At 44.4% G+C, this 20,348-nt stretch overlaps 1 protein-coding gene across 1 annotated transcript; it reads right to left on the bottom strand.

Moving 5' to 3' along the window:
* Window positions 1-3,775: 3,775 nt before the first annotated feature.
* Emc (Basic helix-loop-helix domain-containing extra-macrochaetae) lies at window positions 3,776-6,134 on the bottom strand. The gene has a single exon (XM_076314622.1). The coding sequence runs from the start codon at window positions 5,593-5,595 to the stop codon at window positions 5,212-5,214; it is 384 nt and encodes a 127-aa protein (XP_076170737.1). The 5' UTR covers window positions 5,596-6,134; the 3' UTR covers window positions 3,776-5,211.
* Window positions 6,135-20,348: the final 14,214 nt, after the last annotated feature.

Here is a 20,348-nt window from a genome sequence, read left to right as displayed (position 1 = left end):
CGTAGGAGGGTGTGCTGCTGTCACGCCGTGAGTCAGCCTCCACTTTCGTTATTAGTGTACATCCACCGACCAACCGGCGGTCGTTCGCGTCGAGTAGTTCGCCACCCTCTATCCGTTCTCTCTCTCGTTCTCACTCCCACTCCCCCTCCCTCCCCTCTCTCTTTCTCTCTCTCTCTCTCTCTCTCCTCATTGCTCTTCGCTATGAATACGAAGTGAGCTCGAGTGGTCGAAGGGACGGAAAGCCGCGGGGACACAGCCAGTCGGATGGAATCAGTTCCCGTGGGTATCCCGTGAACCCAACGTTCCCAGGAACGCGCACGCGACCCGGGACAGGGAACACGATCAATACGAACTTTGCGAACTCCGACACCCTGCGACGATGCGTCGTTCGGCCGTACCTAGGCCCTCCTTCGACGGAGACGACCACCGAGAGGCTCCTCCCTCGCACGTGTGCGTGGATTATTACGTACACGTGTGCCCATTTAACCTCACCTCGCCCCTCGGCTCGCCCCGATCTCGTGCCTCCTCGTAGGGGGTTGTATTCGCTCGGGACGCTCGCGGATTTATCGCTTTCAGCGATACAGGAAGCGGGGAAACGACCCAACGAGAAACCGACGATGGGGATCGTTACGGACGAGCTTGATCATACCGCAACGGTTCGTTTCGGAATCGTTTCGGAATCGTTTCGCGCAACGATCGAGCACACGCGAGTACGAGGACCACCAAGCGATACGATAAGACCGACACATAACCCAAACACCAGTATCACCGATAATCAAAAACCATGCATATAAGCCACCGTCCACCGAATAAAGATTCATTCATTGTGCCAGCTTACTCGAGTCCAAATCGTTGTTCGTCACCCGTCGTCTACTCTTACCTTGTAATTACGCTAGTATATTCTCTACAGAGATATTCGGTAATTATACCAGTAGATTCTCTACGGAGACTTTCGTTAAGCGGTAACTCTTTACAGAGACGTTCGCTGAATAGTAACTTTTTGCGATTACCTCCTATTTCTACCAGTAGGAAATAAATCGAATCGCTATTATCTTAATATTTGCATTCGCGAATCGTGAGTTAAAGTGCGCGGGTGAAACGACTTCGAGACTAGAATATTTTTGTTTCGTGAGCCGATACGGTCCAGTGACACGAGCATCGCTCGTTTCGGTTTCACGGACGATTCGCGAACGTAAAATGAGGAAGGTTGCTCATTTTCGCTCACCCCTTCCGAAATCCCACGTTACTGGAGATAATTACTATCGGACCGAGTCCGACGATTCTTCGAGCTCTCTGAAGATCGGAAGATCGTCTCGGGAATTCTGTCGATGAAAGAAGTGGTCGAAAGGGTTGGATAAAATATTGTCTCGGATGTTAACCGATCTTTGTAAACGAAGAACCGAAAAATATTCGAAAATTTACCGGGGAAAGTTAGGGGTAAAGGGACCGAATGAAATATCGTTCCAGATTTTAACAAATTTTTGCAAACGAAGAATCGTAAAATATTCGAAATCTTTATCAGTATCTTACGGTACGTTTAGGGTCGATTGCAGTTCTCTAATGTTTCGCACTGGATATTGTTTATCGTTACCAAATTCTACCGTGTATTTTCAAACACATTGTACGCACATTTGCTCGAACGAAAGTAACGAACGTAATAGTCCCACGCTCGATACCGATCTTCCACGTGTAGCGGGAGTATCGTAGTCAAAAGTGATCGAACAAAGCGAAAAGTAAATATTAGTCGCCTAGCGATGAAAACCTAGCTCGCTTGACGATTCGACGGAAAGTGAAAGTAAAAATGTAGCTTGGCAAGTTGCACTTCCTTGTAAGAACGTTCTATTCGCACAGAAAGGTGTAAGGGCGATGGTAGCGAATGGTGGATTTGGACATCGGTGGGATAAGTGAAATGGTTATACAATACGTACACGTATATACCTCGAAGAGTCAAAGATGGACGTTTGATTGATCGACGCGCTGTAGGAAAGTTATATTAAATACGTGTAAACACATTCGCTTAATACAACTCTATCTTGGTCCAATGATCATCGAAAGTATCAAATGCGAGTGAATCCTTGCCTCGGCATTCCATTAAATGATCGACTAACCTCTCACTATTCGAACAGTGTTGGATACTCTGTGCACAACTTACCGGTTCGAAACGAAATTCGAAATGGTTATTGTTAATTATTATTACACCAATTTTACGTATTTGTTAATTTTATCTGTGATTATTTTACGAACGGATCGAAGCGTAATAATTAAGTCAATTATTTATGCGCGTTTATGGTAACTTTCTCGTCGCGTGTTTATTAAATAACAATTCTTTGGTAGTTCTTTGGGACGTAGTATTATCTTTATCACGAATCTTCGTCATTTCTAATCGTTTTTTTGCATTCGAAAGAGAATGGTTTATTTCCACGAATCGTTGTAGTAAAGAAATTGAATACTAAGTTACAACTTTCTTGAATGACGTTAATCTAAAATTTCGTATGAACTTTGTACGTAAACACAACAAAGTGATACGGGAATTCGAAACCTCTCGTGTCTATCGACGAAGTTTGCACGTGTTCGTGTTTTTTCAGATTCGATTATCTCGATTACGAAGACTTGCGCAAAAAGTCAACGTTACTCTACATTTTCAACTTATTTTCGTAGAAGGATCGCTGTGTATATAATAATTAACGCAATAGTTTCTCGACGAGGATCCACGGCAAGGGTTGAGAGACAAGATTACGTTTATCAAAATTGCTCCACGAAGGTATTTAATTTGACAATTTATCAAAGAATATCTGTTCAGGTGCGCGATTTCATATTCTGTGCAAATATAGAGACTTTTCGATCGAAAAATCATTTTTCCAAGAATGTTTACGATACCCGTGATTCAACAGATCCACGAAAGTAAGTGAAAAATTCGTGTCGAGTGGTAAACTAGGAATCTTTAATCCTCGATGTACCATCAGGGTCCATCGGACCCAATTTTAATTTTCTTTTTCGGTCCTATTAAAATTTCTAACAATATTGTTCCATTACTTTCCTTTCATTTTTGTTTCTGTAAATTATTCGCGAAACGAGTTCAACCTATAAAAATACAAAAATGATTTTTTGGGCCCAGATGGTAAACGACGATGAAAATTTTTCTCCGTACAGCGCTTGGACCAACACCTTTGTTCCCAAACGATTCAAAACCAGCAAAGACAACATTTGTTCGCGTTTTTATGCATATTGGACGACAAATAACTGACGAGAAAACATTTTTAAAACGTTCGAGTACCTTTATCGTATCATCTTTATTATAAACGTATAATTTGCATCGAAAAGTTCTCGTATGTGTCGAAAACCTTTTCTATTTTACCTTTGGACAGTAACTTCGCTTGAAATATTTCGAGAACGTTACAATTTCGTAAGCTTCAATTGTGTTTGTAATGACTCTTGTAACTGTAACTGTATTCACGGATTTGAAAATATAGATGGCGGTAATACTTCATTTCGTAATCCTGAGTGTGGAGCTGTTCGGCTATCGTCGGTTACGAAAGTGTTGAAAAGAGTGCGAATTTTGCTAGGACGAATGTCGGAGGTCCGTTGAAACGTAAGAGCACTCGTAACGCGCATGTTACGAAAGTGAAAATTATCTTGCTACCGGGAGAATTCGTGACGTCAACCGTCTGGTTCGTACAACGAATCGAGGAACACTCTGCACAGAGTACGGTGAATCCGTAAGGAGTTGGTGGTACGGGTCAGATTTTCGTGCAAAGAACTGTACACGCAGGAGTAATCGTATGGACACAGTTTGCATTTATTTCGCGTGCGCGAGTGTGGCACGCCCGCGCGACAATATACTTACACTTTACAGCCTTTCAGTCTTCGCGAATATACAATAGTTACGGAGAGAGATCTCTAAATTATAATATGAAAAGCAATAACAATGATAATAATCATGTAATAATATAATAATAATAATAATAATAATAATAATAATAATATAGTATCGACATTGCGATTAATGTAATTGATAACCATAATACAAATAATTCGTTTTTATTATCTACAACGGGAGTCCAAATAATACAGGCTCTGATCAACGCGACGCGATAAACATTTCTCTTCCACGCGAAAACTACGAAAGAAAAGGAGAGGAGATCCATTCACGACCGGTTGGGCGGTGTGTGTGTGTGTGTGTGTGTGTGTATGCGTGTACGTATGTATGTGTGCACGCGCGCGTGTATGCGCTCGCGACTAATTTAATTTCAGATTATACGTCGACTCATCATCCCGTAGCTACTTCGTTCTTCGGAGGAGCGGAGAAACTGTTAAAAATATTCCCTCGGATCGCAACCCGATTCATCCCCAACCGGTCGCGAGCGTCTGCGACACTTCGAAGCGAAGGTACAGAATGCGAAGAGAGAAATCGAACATCTTGTATTACGTACTCTCTAACACGGGAACACAGTGGTACCAAGGGAAATCAACGCGAAAAGAAACGTGGCACGATCGTCGTGTTATCGAAAACAAAATGTAACGAGAGGTGAGGGGAGGGGGGAGGGACAGGGAAGGGGTCTAGAGACTCGGATAACGTAGAGGATTACAAGGATCTCGGGCAGCGATGGTGGTGGTGGTGGTGGTGGTGGTGATGATGATGATGATGATGAAGGTGGTAAGGGTGGGGGGCTAGGGATCAAAGGAACAGCGGACGTAGAAGTGAGTCGATTACGATGAGAGGTCGTGCGAGGAATGCGGCGAGTTTATGTACAACTATTTACATCTTTCCTCGAAGAAAGAAGCTCGATTGGCCGTGAGGAGGCCTGCTTTATACGTTCTTCTTCGTTTTCCTTTTTCTTCGTTCCGCTTGATATTTCTCAGATGTCCCGTGTGTCGGATGCGCGTGTCCCTCGGGCTCGCTTGTCCGAACACCTAAAAATTCTATTTCCCATTTCCGTTCCCCCGTTTCACAATACAAGCGAGAAAAGCTTGTCCCGTACCGGGGCCTCGAGACCCACGAGATATCTGTACGTTCGAGGAAATGCGTGTTCGGCGACCGTCCTGGAACGCCGCGATGAATAACCGAGGTGGTGGTGGTACCCCTCGATCAACTCCCCGAAGAAGACACGAACGGTCTCGAGCGACGTTGAAACCGATGGTCAGCTCGTCGTCGGCCCACGAGGATAAGCTCGAGCGACCTGGACCTTACTTGAGCTCGTCCGCCGACGCAGGTCACCGTTCCGCGACCAGCCCGGTCATCGTGGTCGTCGTCGACGTCGTCGATGTCGTCGGTACGGTCGTGGTCGCGTTCAAAAGCGGCTGAAGGGGCTGTCGCGGGTTCGTCTTGGCGATACTCGACTCGTGATGAACGTTCGTCTCCTCGAGGGTTGTCTGTAGATCGCAGATGTACTCGATCACCCTCTGGATGACCTCGAGCTTGGAGAGCTTCCGCTTCCTCGGCATGTCCGGGACCAAGGACCTCAGTTTCGTCAGGTAAGCGGCGACTTCCTCCGCCTCGAGATCGCGACGAGTCCCGTTGATCCCGAGGCTACTGTGCAGAACACCGCGACTCGGCGGCACTCTGCCGCCCACGGGACTCACCACCATCGCCTTCATGTCGTGTGCGTGATACCTTCTTCCCCTGCTCGACGCGGCGAATATCTTTCTCCCCTTGGTCGTAATCACCGGGCCACCCCGATGGAAAAACGAAGGAAATATGTGGGTCGTCGATTAATTCGATCGCGCACACCTTCTCGCCCGGTTATCTGCCTGCTGGACGGCGGTGCACGTACACGCACCCCCGTGTATTTATCGATCGAACCAAACCCACCAAAGTGAGCGCGCGAAAGGGACAGAGTCAGACTCGTCCGATTGGACGTCCACCGTTTTCTATTTCGGCCGCTGCTGTCCAACTCTCGGCTCTCGTTGTTGTTGTTCTATTAGTTTCGGTTTTCAAGCGCACGAACGTGTCACACACACACACAGTGTACGATTTGGGTCCTATTATCGCGAGCTCGTTTCACCCGCGAGGAACATCTTCGTAACGAACTGGTCGTAATTTCTGCTCGGACGAAGCTAAGTGGGTTTTCGGGCGCAACGAGTGTGCCAGGGAGGAGCAACACAGTCCGCGTAACGTGTACGTCACGCTCGGCGGATCGAAGTCAACTGGCCTCCGCCCCTCACCTGCGCCATTTTATAGCCTTCCCCCACCCCGCGCTGTGCTACCCCCGCGACGCCTCCACTACTCGTACGGCGCAATCGCTGCCCGAATAGAATAGCGTTGGACTCGAATCGCTCGCGAAACGGATTGTTATCTGACCTATTTAATACGTGCAACTTTGGTAAATATTTATATACATGCACCTCTTTTTATTGAGCCGAACGTTCGATGTTTACGATCGATGATAGCAGAATTGTAGATTATCTTGTTTGCATGGTATTGGAACGCGTAAGGTTGTTCGCGAACGCGTACGAATTTGGGGTTAGTTTTTCGGTTAAATAATATTGTTTATCGATCGATGCGCCATCTTGACGGCAATTAAACGGTGGATTTTCTTTACTCACGCACGGATAAATTAGAATTTTTCTAATTTTGAGAATCTTGCAATTTTTAACGACAATCGGATTTGTAATCGTTCGGCGCGACACCGATCCATATTTTCACTCTTATATTTATCGGTTTTAGTCAAGTAAAGCAAACACGGTTGGCTTTCTATGCCTGTACGCGCCGTGGGAAATTTACTTTTCGTTCGGTGGGATAGGTTAATCCGATCAATTTTTCGGCACAACATCGACGGGACGGTGAAATCCTCTGCGAGTAAACAAGAGCTTTTAAAATTACACGAATATTTACATTTCTAATATCGATGGAAATTTATGACTTTGTATAACTGTGCTCATCGGTACTGGGTAAATAAGGAAACAGTGCACACGGGGACGTTCGTTTCTTTGCTTCCCGGACAAATTTTTCATCCGTTCTCAGATTCGCTGTTTCTTTCGTATTCAAAAAAAAAAAAAAAAAAAAAAAAATTAAAGAATCTCGATCGAAGCAACCGCGCGATACCTGAAAGATAAAACAACATTAACCCCCCTGAAAAAGATCAAAATTTTCCCTCGGGTTGAACCGAGTCGAAAATTTCCATTTCTTCCGTCGGTTTCGAAGTTTCTTCGACCGGTGCGAAGTCTACGAGGCTCGGACGATACGATTACCGAGCGATGCCCCAATTGCGAGCGTCGCGTCAGTACGAACCGCGTGCGCGGTGTCCCCACCGGCGTGGTTCGCGAATAAATGTTAAACTTTGTAGAAACGTCGCGCGGACGTATCGAGCACAGTTTCGGGCGAAAGGTGGCGTGTTCGCGCGAACATTAGAAGGAAACGAGAACTCGCCGGCGCGAATTACGACGCGCGGCGAGAAATAATTTGCAGGAAGGCGCGACAGAACGCCGCTAGAAATTCCAGACGGTCTATCTCGCGCGTTCTCCCCACCGCTCGGCGGCTACTCTCGGGCAACTTGTTCCAGCGAAATCGTTCGGGTCGAAGCCGACCGTAGTCGGGGGTGTTTGACGACCATGGGACCAGAGGCGTCGGCGGGACAAGCCGGGCGTGGAAGAGAAGGGCGACGCCGCGGCGCAGAGGGTAAGGTAGGGTGGGGAGTGCGACGGTGGCGGCTGCGGCAGCGAGGGGGGCTTGCGTGAAGGGTTCTAGGCGCGGGTGGCGGAGAGAGAAGGGAGACACGACCATTGTTGAACGTCCGGCGGCGCCAGCCACTAGCCATCACGGCTACCACCACCGAGAACATCGTCTCACTACCACCATCGTTCGTCGGTAGGCAACCACCGTCCTCGTGCATGCCCATGGTTCACGGGCTCGGCACCGTGCACCGCCACAACCTGTACACCATGATTCCGGCTACGGTTTTCTATGCACGTGCACGTATACGTACGCGGCGTGGCACGGCACGGCGCGGTGCGGCGCGGCGGCAGCGTCGTCTCGAGACTCTTGCCTTCTTGACTTGCGTGCTTGCGCGTATACACGCCGCGCGCGTTCTCTTGGTCTCTCGCTCGCACGTACGGTACGGTTCGCTCGCTCGTTAGGCTCGCTCTCTAGCCCCCGCTGGTCGTGACTCTGGTTACTCGGAGTCTCGTTACCGGTCGGGACAAGAATCCACCCGATGTCCGGCGCTACGGACAGAGAACAGAGGGAGTCCTTTATTATGCTACGCTTCGGAACGAGTCCCCCGAGAGATCCCGAACGAAATTGCGCTGGGAGGAGAGCGAACCGAGTCGGAGGAGGTGGCGAGAGCGATTTCTATTAGCTCGAGTAACAATAAGTTCGTTCCGATTCTTTTTTTCGCGCGCTCTCTACCCTTCTCTCTCTTTCTCTCTCTCTCTCTTTCCCTCTCTGTAGTTCTCTTTCGACGGGACGTCATCTCGTGTCGCGCGTGCACGGGACACGTGACGTTGAATGTATTGTTGGCTGACATCTGTAAAATCAAAGGAGATCGGTGTCGCGTTTTATTCGGCATCGAGGTGGCCTTATTTTTCGCCAATTCGTTCGGGCGCGACTGCCCACGAGGTCGTGTAACGATTTAAACGGGGAGCAGCGCGAAACGAACAACTCGAAGCCTGGACGATCTTTGACTATTTTCAAGACGCCGATCGAAAATCCCGACCGGTTGTCGCGAAACGACGAAAAGCGTTCGGTTCTCGTCGCAAAAACGACTTCGTGTATATCGAGAGAATACTCGAGCAATTCCAAGAACCGTATTTCTAATTTGCACGTAACTGTCCGAAACAGTGTAAAACTGTACGAATTGGATAGATAATTTTTGGACATTGTCCGTGTGTTTTTATATTTTTTCGTTAACACTTTCCCGGTGTATATCGGAATCTCTGCACTCGGCAGACTGTCCAAACAATCCGTGACGTTCACTGCTAATGTCACTTTACAATGCATTTATCGACGAATGTTTATGAAAATTAGCTCCGACTGAAATAGGTGTCCGAACGATAACTGCACGCAAAAGCGTTCACTCGTAACGATTAACACCGAAAGTGAATACGAGAGATATTTCGGTTTTGTGTAACTCGATTTTTTCGTTCAAACGTGTGATCATTATCGAGCGTTAAATACGCGATCGAATTTTTGTTTTCAAGTTGTACCTTTGCTTTTGCTTTTACAACGATAGATTGACATCATTACCGATGCAGCAAATGATTATACCCTGTCAATCCTTATCGAGAAACGTTATTTTCATTAATCGAAACAAAAAGAAGGGCAACGAATGAAAGCGAGTATACCGACCGTATAATGTTACTAATTGTAGACCAGGGTATAAAAAGTCTGGAGCGTGTTTCGCCGCGCACGTGGGAACGTGGCTTAACGCTGCCGGCGCTGTAACGTTTCGCAGAGGTGCGTATTCCGCGACGCGAGGAAAATTAGAATCCGAGATGTGGATAGCAGTCCCGAGGTAAGCGTGTTATCTGATACCGTGGAAAGATCGTGAGATCTCCCGCGGGAGTGCCATAAAGGCGGCTTTTTATAGCGACCGTTGCTCGAGGAAGAAAATGATTGAATATTCTTGCAGGATACTGATCGTTTCTTAAATATCTAAATAGACGACTGTTAGGAACCTTTTTTTTTTTAAAAACGTACACATCGCAACAAGATCGGTATTTAACGGTTCAATGATATATACATCTAAGATTTCGTAGAAAAAAGAAACGTTGCAAAATCTTACTCGATTCGAAACGTAAGTGTCGCTAAGGACACTGACGGGATGTCTCCATAACGGTTTGATCGAAATTCAAAAAATGAAATATGTTTTTAATCTGCGAATCTGTCGCTGTGGAACAAACGCACGGATCTTTTGAAAAATTACGATTCTGATTTTCAACGCGAGTTCGAAGAATAACTTTCGAAACTTCGCTAAAGTTATCTTCGTAATTTGAACGAAAAGTATCTCGACATTGTATTTTCACGCGATCAGGGAAAGGGCGACATTTTTGGTGTCGAATTATGCTGTCGACAATGTTAACAAATATCGAGAAATTAAAATGAAAAGTATACAGTACACACGCCACGGAGTTTCTCGATCGCTGAGCAACGTTAAGGATCGGAGATACTTTTCGAAACGAAATTTGCATCTCCGTAATTTTTGCCAGGTTACGATAACACGAAATATATTCGCAGAAACGAAAATAATTCGAAGATCGATTTTTTTCAACCGTCCGTAGCGGTCCGATCCCTTAAATAGTAGAAAACAACGAGTCGGAAGAGGAACTGCCGTGCCGGGTGAAATAATAAAGTCATGTTTTATAGAATTCTCGAGTGCTCTTATGCTCGAGAGAAGCACGTGGTGAACGTATAAAGCGGTGAACGTGGAGATGCGAGTGTGATAATCGAAAATGCAAAGCATAACGGGGCGCACCTCATTGCGCGCGAAATCCCGTCGTGATAAAGATTTTAGATACGGGAAATAGTCGGTCGAGATGGAAACCGAATTTTTCCCGTTACTAAAAGCGAAGGCGTGAAGCGAGCGATCGAAAGGAAGAAGGAGCATAACGGGAAACGTGGACGGAACGCGTGGCTCGTAATTTAATTTCGTTAATCGGGAAATTGTAACAAGAGAACACACGCTTACCGAATGTTACTCCATAACTGTCCGATGCTGGCTGCAATTAAGTAAAATATTAAATGGAACGGGTCTTCCGGGGCACCTCGAAAGAGACGAAAACGAACTCACGCTTTCCAAGATTATTTTATTCGATTTTCTTCGCGTTAAGTAACAAGAGAGTACGAAACAGGGAAAGAGTAACCAAGCGGATGTAATTAAAAGCAACGTGTTTCAGAAGGGAAGACTTATTTCAGCTTTTAAACATCATCTCCTTTACTTTCCAGCGAAGTTCGCTCGAAAAGTGTGTCAAGTAGGTCCGTAAAGTCAGCCGTAACATTAACTTCAATGTTACTGTGTTTTTAACGCGTATTTGACCAGAGAGTGCAAATGGAATTATTGACACTATCTTTGCGCGCTAAGGATAACGTGTTCACGCATTAAGGAGTATAAAAAATATTATATAAACGTAGCTACGGAACGTCGGCTCCATCCGAGTAAATGCAACTTTCCGTTGACGCGCTACGATTGATTTACGATTGCGTTCGATGATTTTATTCGTCGTGCAGTCGGCGATACACACGAACGTACCGTTAGTTACACTTTGTTGCAGATTTGTAACGCGTTGCAAGTAAAAGAAAATGATATATTTACAATTCGATCCGTCAACGAAGCGCGTGGAACACTGAAAAATATACGTAGAGGTACTTGCTAAAAACAACGATCGGTACGACAAATATCATTGGATAGATTACGAAGCGGAATTGGAACGAGATTAAATTGCTCCTTTGTGATGAATAACGAGGAGACAATTTGCCACCCGAATATCTTGGCAAACGTTAAAACTGCCGATCTAAAAATACACCCATCGAAAAAGCCATTAGTAATTTCAAAGGAGATGACCGAGTCAGTTCGGGGTCCGCCTCGATTTCGAATTCTCGTTGTATCGTAGCGATTTACGTAAAATAGGTTTGAAGCGACAATCGGTACGGTTCGAGTAGCGACTCGATGCACATACGCAACGGGACGTAATTCGTGTCGAATGTTTTCAAACGCAACGGGATATTTTCCAACATCGAACGGAAACCGATTAATAAGGGAATATACGTAAACGAGTAACTCCGCGATCGAACTTTCGTACGTGGCGATACCTACGACGAATACCTTAATAAGAAGCAAAAATTGACGTTAACACGATGGACGATGCGATATCGCGATAACGTGCTCGGTCGTATAACCGTGGATGCGTTCGTCGACGTGGCCAGGCGGCGTGAGGATTCCATGGAAAATTACAGGGAATAAAATCGAACGAAACGCCCGTGAGACTCGGGCACTTGCGCGGTTACATACCTGAGCAACCGGATCTCATTGACTTCTTGACCTTCGAGTTTAAGAAATGGAGTTCCCTTGACCTGGGAATAAATATACTGACGAAACCGCTTGTCCCGGCGATATCACGACGCCCGATGCTTGTATTTATACATCGGCTGTATCACTGCTCTATTACAGCGTAAGCGAAGTATTAAAGCGCTACTCGGTAATTGGAACTCGATACGCGCTCTACCTTTATCTGTTATTACGAGGTCGCGGTGGGTACCCAGCCACTTCTAACGACCGTGAATATCTCCGGTACCCTTAATTCCGTTAATTAATTGTTAAATTGATCGCCACCGGCGTTCCTCTTTCAATTTTTTCAACGCCAGTTGCGTACGAATCGCACCTACGCGCGAATAGATACAGACGACATTATCTAGTTACTATCTTGCCCTCGCACGGCGATCGTTGAAAAAGTTACGCAAATTACCATCGCCATTTTGTTGCACACTTTACGATCGTATTTACGCGGAGGTGCTTACTTTGCTTCAATAATCTCGAATATTTCATTTACACGATTATCTTACTCTTCGAAAGAACTCACATTTTTACCGAAAGGAAAACCGGCTTCGCGGAACACTTTTCTGTGGTTTTTCATCGCTGGGGAATGCGGTTTGCGTTTTATATATTTTGAAAAACGACGAGTTATGAAAAGTAACCTACGACGAACCGAAGAACATCTTCTCCAAGGATTAGAAATTATTATTATTAAGATCTGCCAAAATCTATTTCGGAAACAAAGCTTCCGCGTTGTTTCAATACCCGAAGAATCGATGAACGATTTCTTATTTATCGCAATTATTAGGTTGTTCGGAAACTCATTTCTTTCTGTTTGCTGAAAATGAAACACGATTTTTCTAGAGTGTACAAACGTTTCATTGAATTATATATTCTCCATTTTGGAAAACGAAATCACTTTCCGAACAACCCAATATATTTTTCGGATAGTAAAGATTGGTTCTGTAGATAAAAAAAAGAAGAAAATGCCAAAGGGAAAACGAAAAGCGGAGTAGAATCATCCTTGAGATCTAAACCGTGACTTGCGATTTAAAAACATCGATGCTGCACGATCGGTCGTGCAGTTGTACGAGTATCGGAGAAACCGATAAGGAGCATCAGAAAAATCGATAAGAAGTATCAGGAAAATCGGTGTTGCGGGGAATCGAAGAACGACGCGAACGGGGAAAAACTGATTCCGGAATCTAAAAAAGAAACAAGCGAGTGGCCGGTCTCTGACACTTTTTACACCGTAACAGGTATCGGAAGCATCGGTCGGTTTATCTAGATCCCGAGTTACAAGATGGTCAACGTTCGTGCGTTAATTACCGTCGAAAACGTTCGTTTACCGCCGAACGCCGCGCGATAATTATTTTCGAGCTCCTATTTTCAGCTCTTGGTCCCGCTTCGCTTCGGTAGCCGTGCGCGTTTTCAACTTTGGTTCGTCGTCGAGACGCCGACCGAGACGCCTCCGGGCATCGTTTCGTCCGTGAGGGATAAAAAAAGGACAATGTCCGGCGTTAGGAACCGGAATGGCAACGCGTTACATGGAAATTCTAGGGAATACTAACGCGACGAGGAAGTGACTTGAATGCTGGACACGTAGCCCGCGTTGCGACCACCGGATCTCCATTGACTCCGGATGACTCGTGCATAATTCGAAATCAACCCCTTCACTGTCAGGGTGAAATATCTCTTACGCAGATTGTACTTCAATGACCGGTACAATTGAGGAGGAAGTGATTCTACGTTCGAGAATGAGTAAAAAAAAAAGGAAACAAAAAAAAAAGAAAACGAAACACGAGGAATACCGAATGAAAAGATCATCTCGAGTCTCCGCGAGAGCATCGATCGATCTTCCTTGTTTTCAACTGTTCTCAGAAACGATACACTTATTTTTCGAAAAATGATCTTTCGAAAGTTAATTTCGCATTCTACGAACGCGTAGAAAATGGTGATGTTCAACACACCATTGCTTCCGTTAGACTTTTCGAAGATCACCAAATATTAAATTCGATTCACTGTATAATTTCTTTTTCAAAATCGCTGTTTCTCCAGGGATTGGTTTTTTTTTCAAACGAATCGCCCGCAAGGCAAGTGAATCGACGAACCGTCGTTGTTTACGAGCGACGAACGATCACGAAGAATTACGCTCGACAAATTTCGCTCCTGAACGCCCCGTAAATAAAATACCGATAGATAGTGGGTTAACTACACGCGCCAAGTGCGGTGTGTCCGTGGATGGTCAATATTTCTTCGATCTTCCGTTCCGAATACGAACATCGTAACGTTCCGTATTTTTCGTTCAGGTTGCCTTTGCATACCGTGTTAGACGGAGCTACGGCGGACTTGTGTGACCGACTGTAGTTCAGGTCCCTGAATCATTTATTCCATATTTTACGTCGCGGCGTCTACATATAGAATGGGCGAGGCTGATAGGAGTTTTGCCTTCCTCTGCTCCAGTGATTTATGTTAATTATACCGAGACAGGTAAACGACGCCGCGTACACGCTTATTTTCCTCTGTCCCATTTTCCCCCGGTGAGCGCAAGTGGCACTTAATCGTCAATGGCACCACGACACGTGGCCGCGTGGTCGTTTTTATTCACGGTGTTCCGTGAAATGACGGATTTCTTCGTTTTCAGCTAATCGAGAACGAATTGTAAAACAAACAAAACGGGCGCGACCGATCGATAGATTCACGGTACGATTGACGGTGTTCCAAAGCGTACAACGAAACTGCATTTGGAGTATCCGTGTCGACTCGTATCCGAGTGTCGCGCGACTCGATTCGCGATTTTATGTTGAACGATACCTACCCGCTGATCCTGCGATTTTTACGTTCGCGTTTGTTTTTTTTATTTCGCTTTTTTTTCGAAGAAACGTATTAACGTTTCTGCGAGACTGGGCGCGTACTATCGACTTTCCGTCGCGCAACAGCTTAGTCGATGGGATAAAATATGGTTTTGTTAGGGCCACGCAATGCTCGTTCTCCACGACTCGACGATGCAAGAGAGATCACGTTCTCGTTGTTGAATTGTGTTTTCTTCGAATATCCATGTGTACATGGGTATGTTTCTTAATACGATTGTGTCTAAAGGAAACTTTATATTTCATTTTTATACTCTTATCTATCTTATCAAATTGTTCGGCCAATCTTTTGGCTTTTCTAGCACAGATATATTATATTTGCTGTTTGTAACCATTTTCAAAAGTGTTTAAAATATGTCTTAAAGAGAATGAAATTTTACACAAAAATGTCAAATACACTTGTTCTGTCTTCTATAATGGAGAGAACGTTAAGTGAAATTTTGTCGGTTGCATCGTTTGAATAATTATTTTCAGCAGTTAAAGGCGGTGTTGAAACGAGGCGTTGGTGAGTATTTCGGCGAATTCGTCTCGGTTCATTTTTTTTCAATTTCGGGATACATTGGTGGAGAATAATCGTGAGGAGTTTCACTGCTGAACATTTGACCGTAAGGGGAGACGTCGATCGATTGTCGGTTGCTAAATAGTATGCGCAGAATGCTCGAATCGTACTCGACTTAATTGTCTCGGAAGAAATTGTGTACGATTCGATTAAACTGTCTATGAGAAATGGTGGATGGTGCTCGACTCGATCGAACTGTATGTAAATTCCTGAACAATACACGACTCAACTAAACCCTACGGAACAAATCATGGACAATACTCGATTCGATCCAGAAGAAATTGTGGACGATGTACGACTTGATTGAATTATCTACGAAGTACGGTGGATGGTGTTCGATTCGACTAAACCGTCCAGAAGAAATCATGGACGATACTTGATTCGACTAAACGGCCCAGAACGAATCGTGAACAATATACGACTTGATTGAACTGTCTATAAAGTACAGTGGATGGTGTTCGATTCGACTAAACCGTCCAGAAGAAATCATGGACGATACTTGATTCGACTAAACGGTCCAGAAGAAATGGTGAACAATATACGACTTGATTAAACTGTCCATGAGAAATGGTGGACGTTGCTCGACTTGATTGAACCGTCAATAAAGTACAGTGGATGGTGTTCGATTCGACTAAACCGTCCAGAAGAAATCATGGACGATACCTGATTCGACTAAACGGTCCAGAACGAATCGTGAACAATATACGACTTGATTGAACTGTCTATAAAGTACAGTGGATGGTGTTCGATTCGACTAAACGGTCCAAAAGAAATCGCGAACGATGCACGACTAGATTAAACTGTCCACGAGAAATGGTGGACGCTGCTCGACTCGATTAAATCGTCCAAGTAAAATCATGGACAGTGCACGACTCGACTGAACCGTCCAGATGAAATCGTGGACGACACTCGCCTCGAGTAAACCGTCTATGAGAAATTGTGGATAACGCTCGAACCACACGATCGACGAAAATTTGTTAATACTCGTCCAAGGTGAATCGTTGGTCGTTACTCGTGCGCGTGCGTGTCTTCGCGTCACTCGAGGGACGCGGACCACGCTATACTTGATCGATTTCGCTGAGACGATCGCGTTTCACGTAAACCGGCGATGATCGGCGTCCGTGAACCGGAAATGCTCTCTCTCGTTAGAAAGTTTCGTCGAGCGACGCGCGCTTTCGTTCGCCGCTTCGAACTGTTCTACGGGCAATTATTTCGTAATTTACGCGCCACCTTCGTAACGCGCACCTCTTCGCGGGACGAAATAGTCGATTAACTTGTCGACGCTCGAAAAAGATTTATGCAACACCCAGCCGATTACGGTTTATTTAAACTCGGTGCAACGCGGCTGTATCGCGTCTGGTCACGGTTAAAAACATCGCGCCGATAGCCGCCCGAAGGAATGTCGTAGTTATTTTCGATCCAGTTCCAATCCAGTTCCTCGTTATGTATAAGAACGATTCGATTGCAAATTGTATCGAGCCGCAGTCAATGAAACGTCACCGGTGATTTGCATAATCTGATTTATAGTCACGAGCGTGCCCGTACCTTTTATCGATTCTGTTCCGAGCCGAGCTATCTTTCCGGTGTTTTTCGTCGTGAAACCTCGCCCGCCATCGTTCCCGCCGTAGAATCGGAATTGACCGCCACTGTTACTTCCCTCGGTCGCATTCGAACGTTTCGATTCGTCGAAATCATTCTTCGCGAGCAATTTTGTAAATACTCCAAGTCGCGGAACCTTCTTCAAATTTTATACGCGGGTTTCTTTTTTTTTCTTCTTTTCTCAAACGACGTTCCATTTTACGAAAAGTCCAGTCAGAGATAATCAGGATTGTAAACTGTTTCCAAACAATCGAAAGTCACGACTGTTCAATGTTATCGTGAATTTATAAAAATTCCGCCGTTAGGAACGGATATTTTTAGTTCGAAAACGGTGTAAAGGCCATTTGCGTAATAAATTTGCATACGCGTGTGGTCACAGAAACGCGAAACAAACGAACAAAGAGTTTGTTAGTATTTTTGAATCGATCGATAATGGAAACCTTCGAACATCTGAAAACACGAAAATTGTATACTAGTTCGAGGACAGTGCTTCTATATTGGATGAAAATCTTTTTCACAGGATTTTTTGTATTCACAGTAGTTCAATTATGTTAAAATGAAACATTTTTCAAGCGTTCGCGCTCTAGTTAACGAAGAAAATATCTAGGAATTGTTCCCAATCGACTGTTGTTTAAATTTTATATTCGAATTAATCTTGACCCACAATTTTACGATTTTGCACGATTGCTTGTGCGATTCTTTTCCACCACTGTATATTCAAATACACGTGTACTTAATTACGCGTGCACGAACGTATCCGTATATCAATCCGTATAATTTTCAGGACACGTTGTGGATACAAAAGTAAATGAAAACAGCAAATGGTTAAAATTCGAAAGAAAATTCCAATTTAGAAAATTTCAAACTCTGTCCAATTCCGTTGGCAATATCAATTGCCCCGAATGTAATTTTCCAACCGCTAGGAATATTATTACTCCGTATGAAGTCGTTTATCGTCGAAAAATGTAAAAATTGGAACTGATCGAACAGTTTCGAAGTCTATCTTCGTATCCGTAGCCTGAAAATGTTCTACACCGATATTTTCGTTTCGCGAATCGGTAACCGTGAGCTAAAAATTCTACGGAAAAGAATACGGGTACGTAAATACATTCGTAGTTAAATACAAGTGTATTCAAATATACGCGAAGAGCGTTACAAGGGTACCCGTGTACTTCGGATCACCTGTACCGAGATATTATACATTAAATACACGTGCGATAGAGAGATCTCGAGATTCAAGGTCCTCGAATTGTTTCGAACGGTACATTTTCGTTACACGACGTGTACGTGGAACGAAAAAAGAGCAAAAAAAAAAAAAAAAAAGAAAAAAAGAAAAGAAAAAAAAAAAGATTCACGAGGCAAAAAGGCAACTTTTCTTCGCGATTTTACGTCGACAGTTACGTCCCTTTTCAACGGTACGGAACGAGGTTTCCGTTCTTTGTCGGTTCGAAACCGGGCGAAGAGAACGCATGACGGCTGCGGTCGCATTCGTCAACGGCTGACTTCAGTGCTCGTCGCTATTATCTCATGCGCTATGAATGATTCATGAACAATCGCGGCGCTGGCTACGTGGCCTGCTTTTGTAAAAATCATAGATTTTCTTCGGTACCGTTTCCGAGAACGATATTCTCGACACGTCGCCTTCGAAGCCAACGGTAGGAATTTCGAAACGCGCGAGGCTAGCGATCGCGCGCTCGTTTGACCAACGAACCGCGTAAACAAAATATCGGGCGACGCGTAAAAACAAAATCTCTGCACTTTGGGCGTCGTCGATTCAAGGAGGTGACGCACGCACGTTACCTGCGCACGATTTTCGTTCGGGTACACCTGCACCGATCGGTACCCCGTAATTGATAAATAACCACTAGAGAGACAACAAAGATCGTTCGAAAGTACACATTACGTAATTCTTTATTACGCTCGCCGCGGTGGAATCGCATTCGTTGTGGACGGAGATGCACTTTATCGGCCGGGTTCTTCTCAGATAAACGCCGTGAAAAATGTCCCGGTATCGCGATAAAGAGCCGCGCGTCAACCGGGGAATTAAAAATTAAACGAGCGGAACGTGCGTCAGACTTCACCTGCGATGGTTCAACGACGAACTCTTCGTCACGGGGTCTACCTTTGTCGGAACACGGAACGACGATCCATCGACGAAACTAAAACCGGAACGTCGATTGCAAATTTTATATCGTCGCGACGTACTCGAAATATTTCTAACCGACGCCGCGTACACTTTAAACGGTGCGCCGCTTCGACACGAATCGGTTTTATGTCGCTTTTCAAACACAATCGGTTCCCTCGACGGAATTTAAATTAAAATCTTCGTAGCTTGTTACTTTTTTTCGCGGTACATTACCAGCAAGAGAAATAATACGGCAACGAGTCGTTCGATTTTCCGATTCGGAGCATACTCAGATTTTCGTTAACGAAACTGTTCCCGTCTCGCGTTATTACGATTTTCTTTAACGAAAAATATTTTCGTGAAATCGTACAGCACCATTGTTTGTTGTTTTACACTGTGCGCTGCACAAATGTCTCGATATTATTAGATACCTCTCGGTGCCAGTGTTCTATTTATAGCGCGTGTCGTAAATTTAACGAAAATTTCTTTTTCGCGAAAAGATTATTTTCCCCGCTTGATTGAAGTATTCTCGTACACAATGTATAAAAAATAAACATCAATCTTGATAAAACGATAATTTGTTACTTAATGGGATAAGTGGAAAGCGCGGCTTAAGTCGAGTGCACGAGCACCGGATGATACTTCAAGCTCGATTATCTCGAGAACGAAGGCTTCTAGAGAAAAATTTTATTCTACGTTTTCTACTTATCTTTTGGTCGAGGTATCTTCCCTCTCTTCGGTTTTACTAATACGAGACACTATGACGGGGAAAATTGTCTTCGAATAAAATAGTAAGACCAACGTGAAACGATTTATTCGCGACATATTCATCGTCAAATATTTAATTCCGTAATTAAAATTCGAATTTTTATTTAACAAGTAACGAGTTTAAAATATTCATTCAAATTTTGCCTCTCCTGGACCAATATTCGTCTTGAAATATTTAATTCCAAATTAAAGTTATAATTTTTATTCAACGAGTAACGAATACAAAATTGTGCATCTTTATTCGCTGTTCGAAATATTAATCCAGAAATTGCCTCTCTCTGTCGGACGTATTCGCCGCGAAATATTTAATTCCGAATTAAAATTCTATCCAATAGAATAATTTTCATTGAACGTGTAACGAATACAAAGTTGCTCGCTATTCGAAATTTCTATCTAGACAAATGTCTAGATAATATCCTATCTCTCTGCCGCGTATATATCTCGAGGGCATCCGCGCACCAAAG

Source organism: Ptiloglossa arizonensis, chromosome 6 (genome assembly GCF_051014685.1).
Source record: "Ptiloglossa arizonensis isolate GNS036 chromosome 6, iyPtiAriz1_principal, whole genome shotgun sequence".
Lineage (NCBI taxonomy): Eukaryota > Metazoa > Arthropoda > Insecta > Hymenoptera > Colletidae > Ptiloglossa > Ptiloglossa arizonensis.
This window is presented reverse-complemented; position numbering and strand designations above follow the sequence as displayed.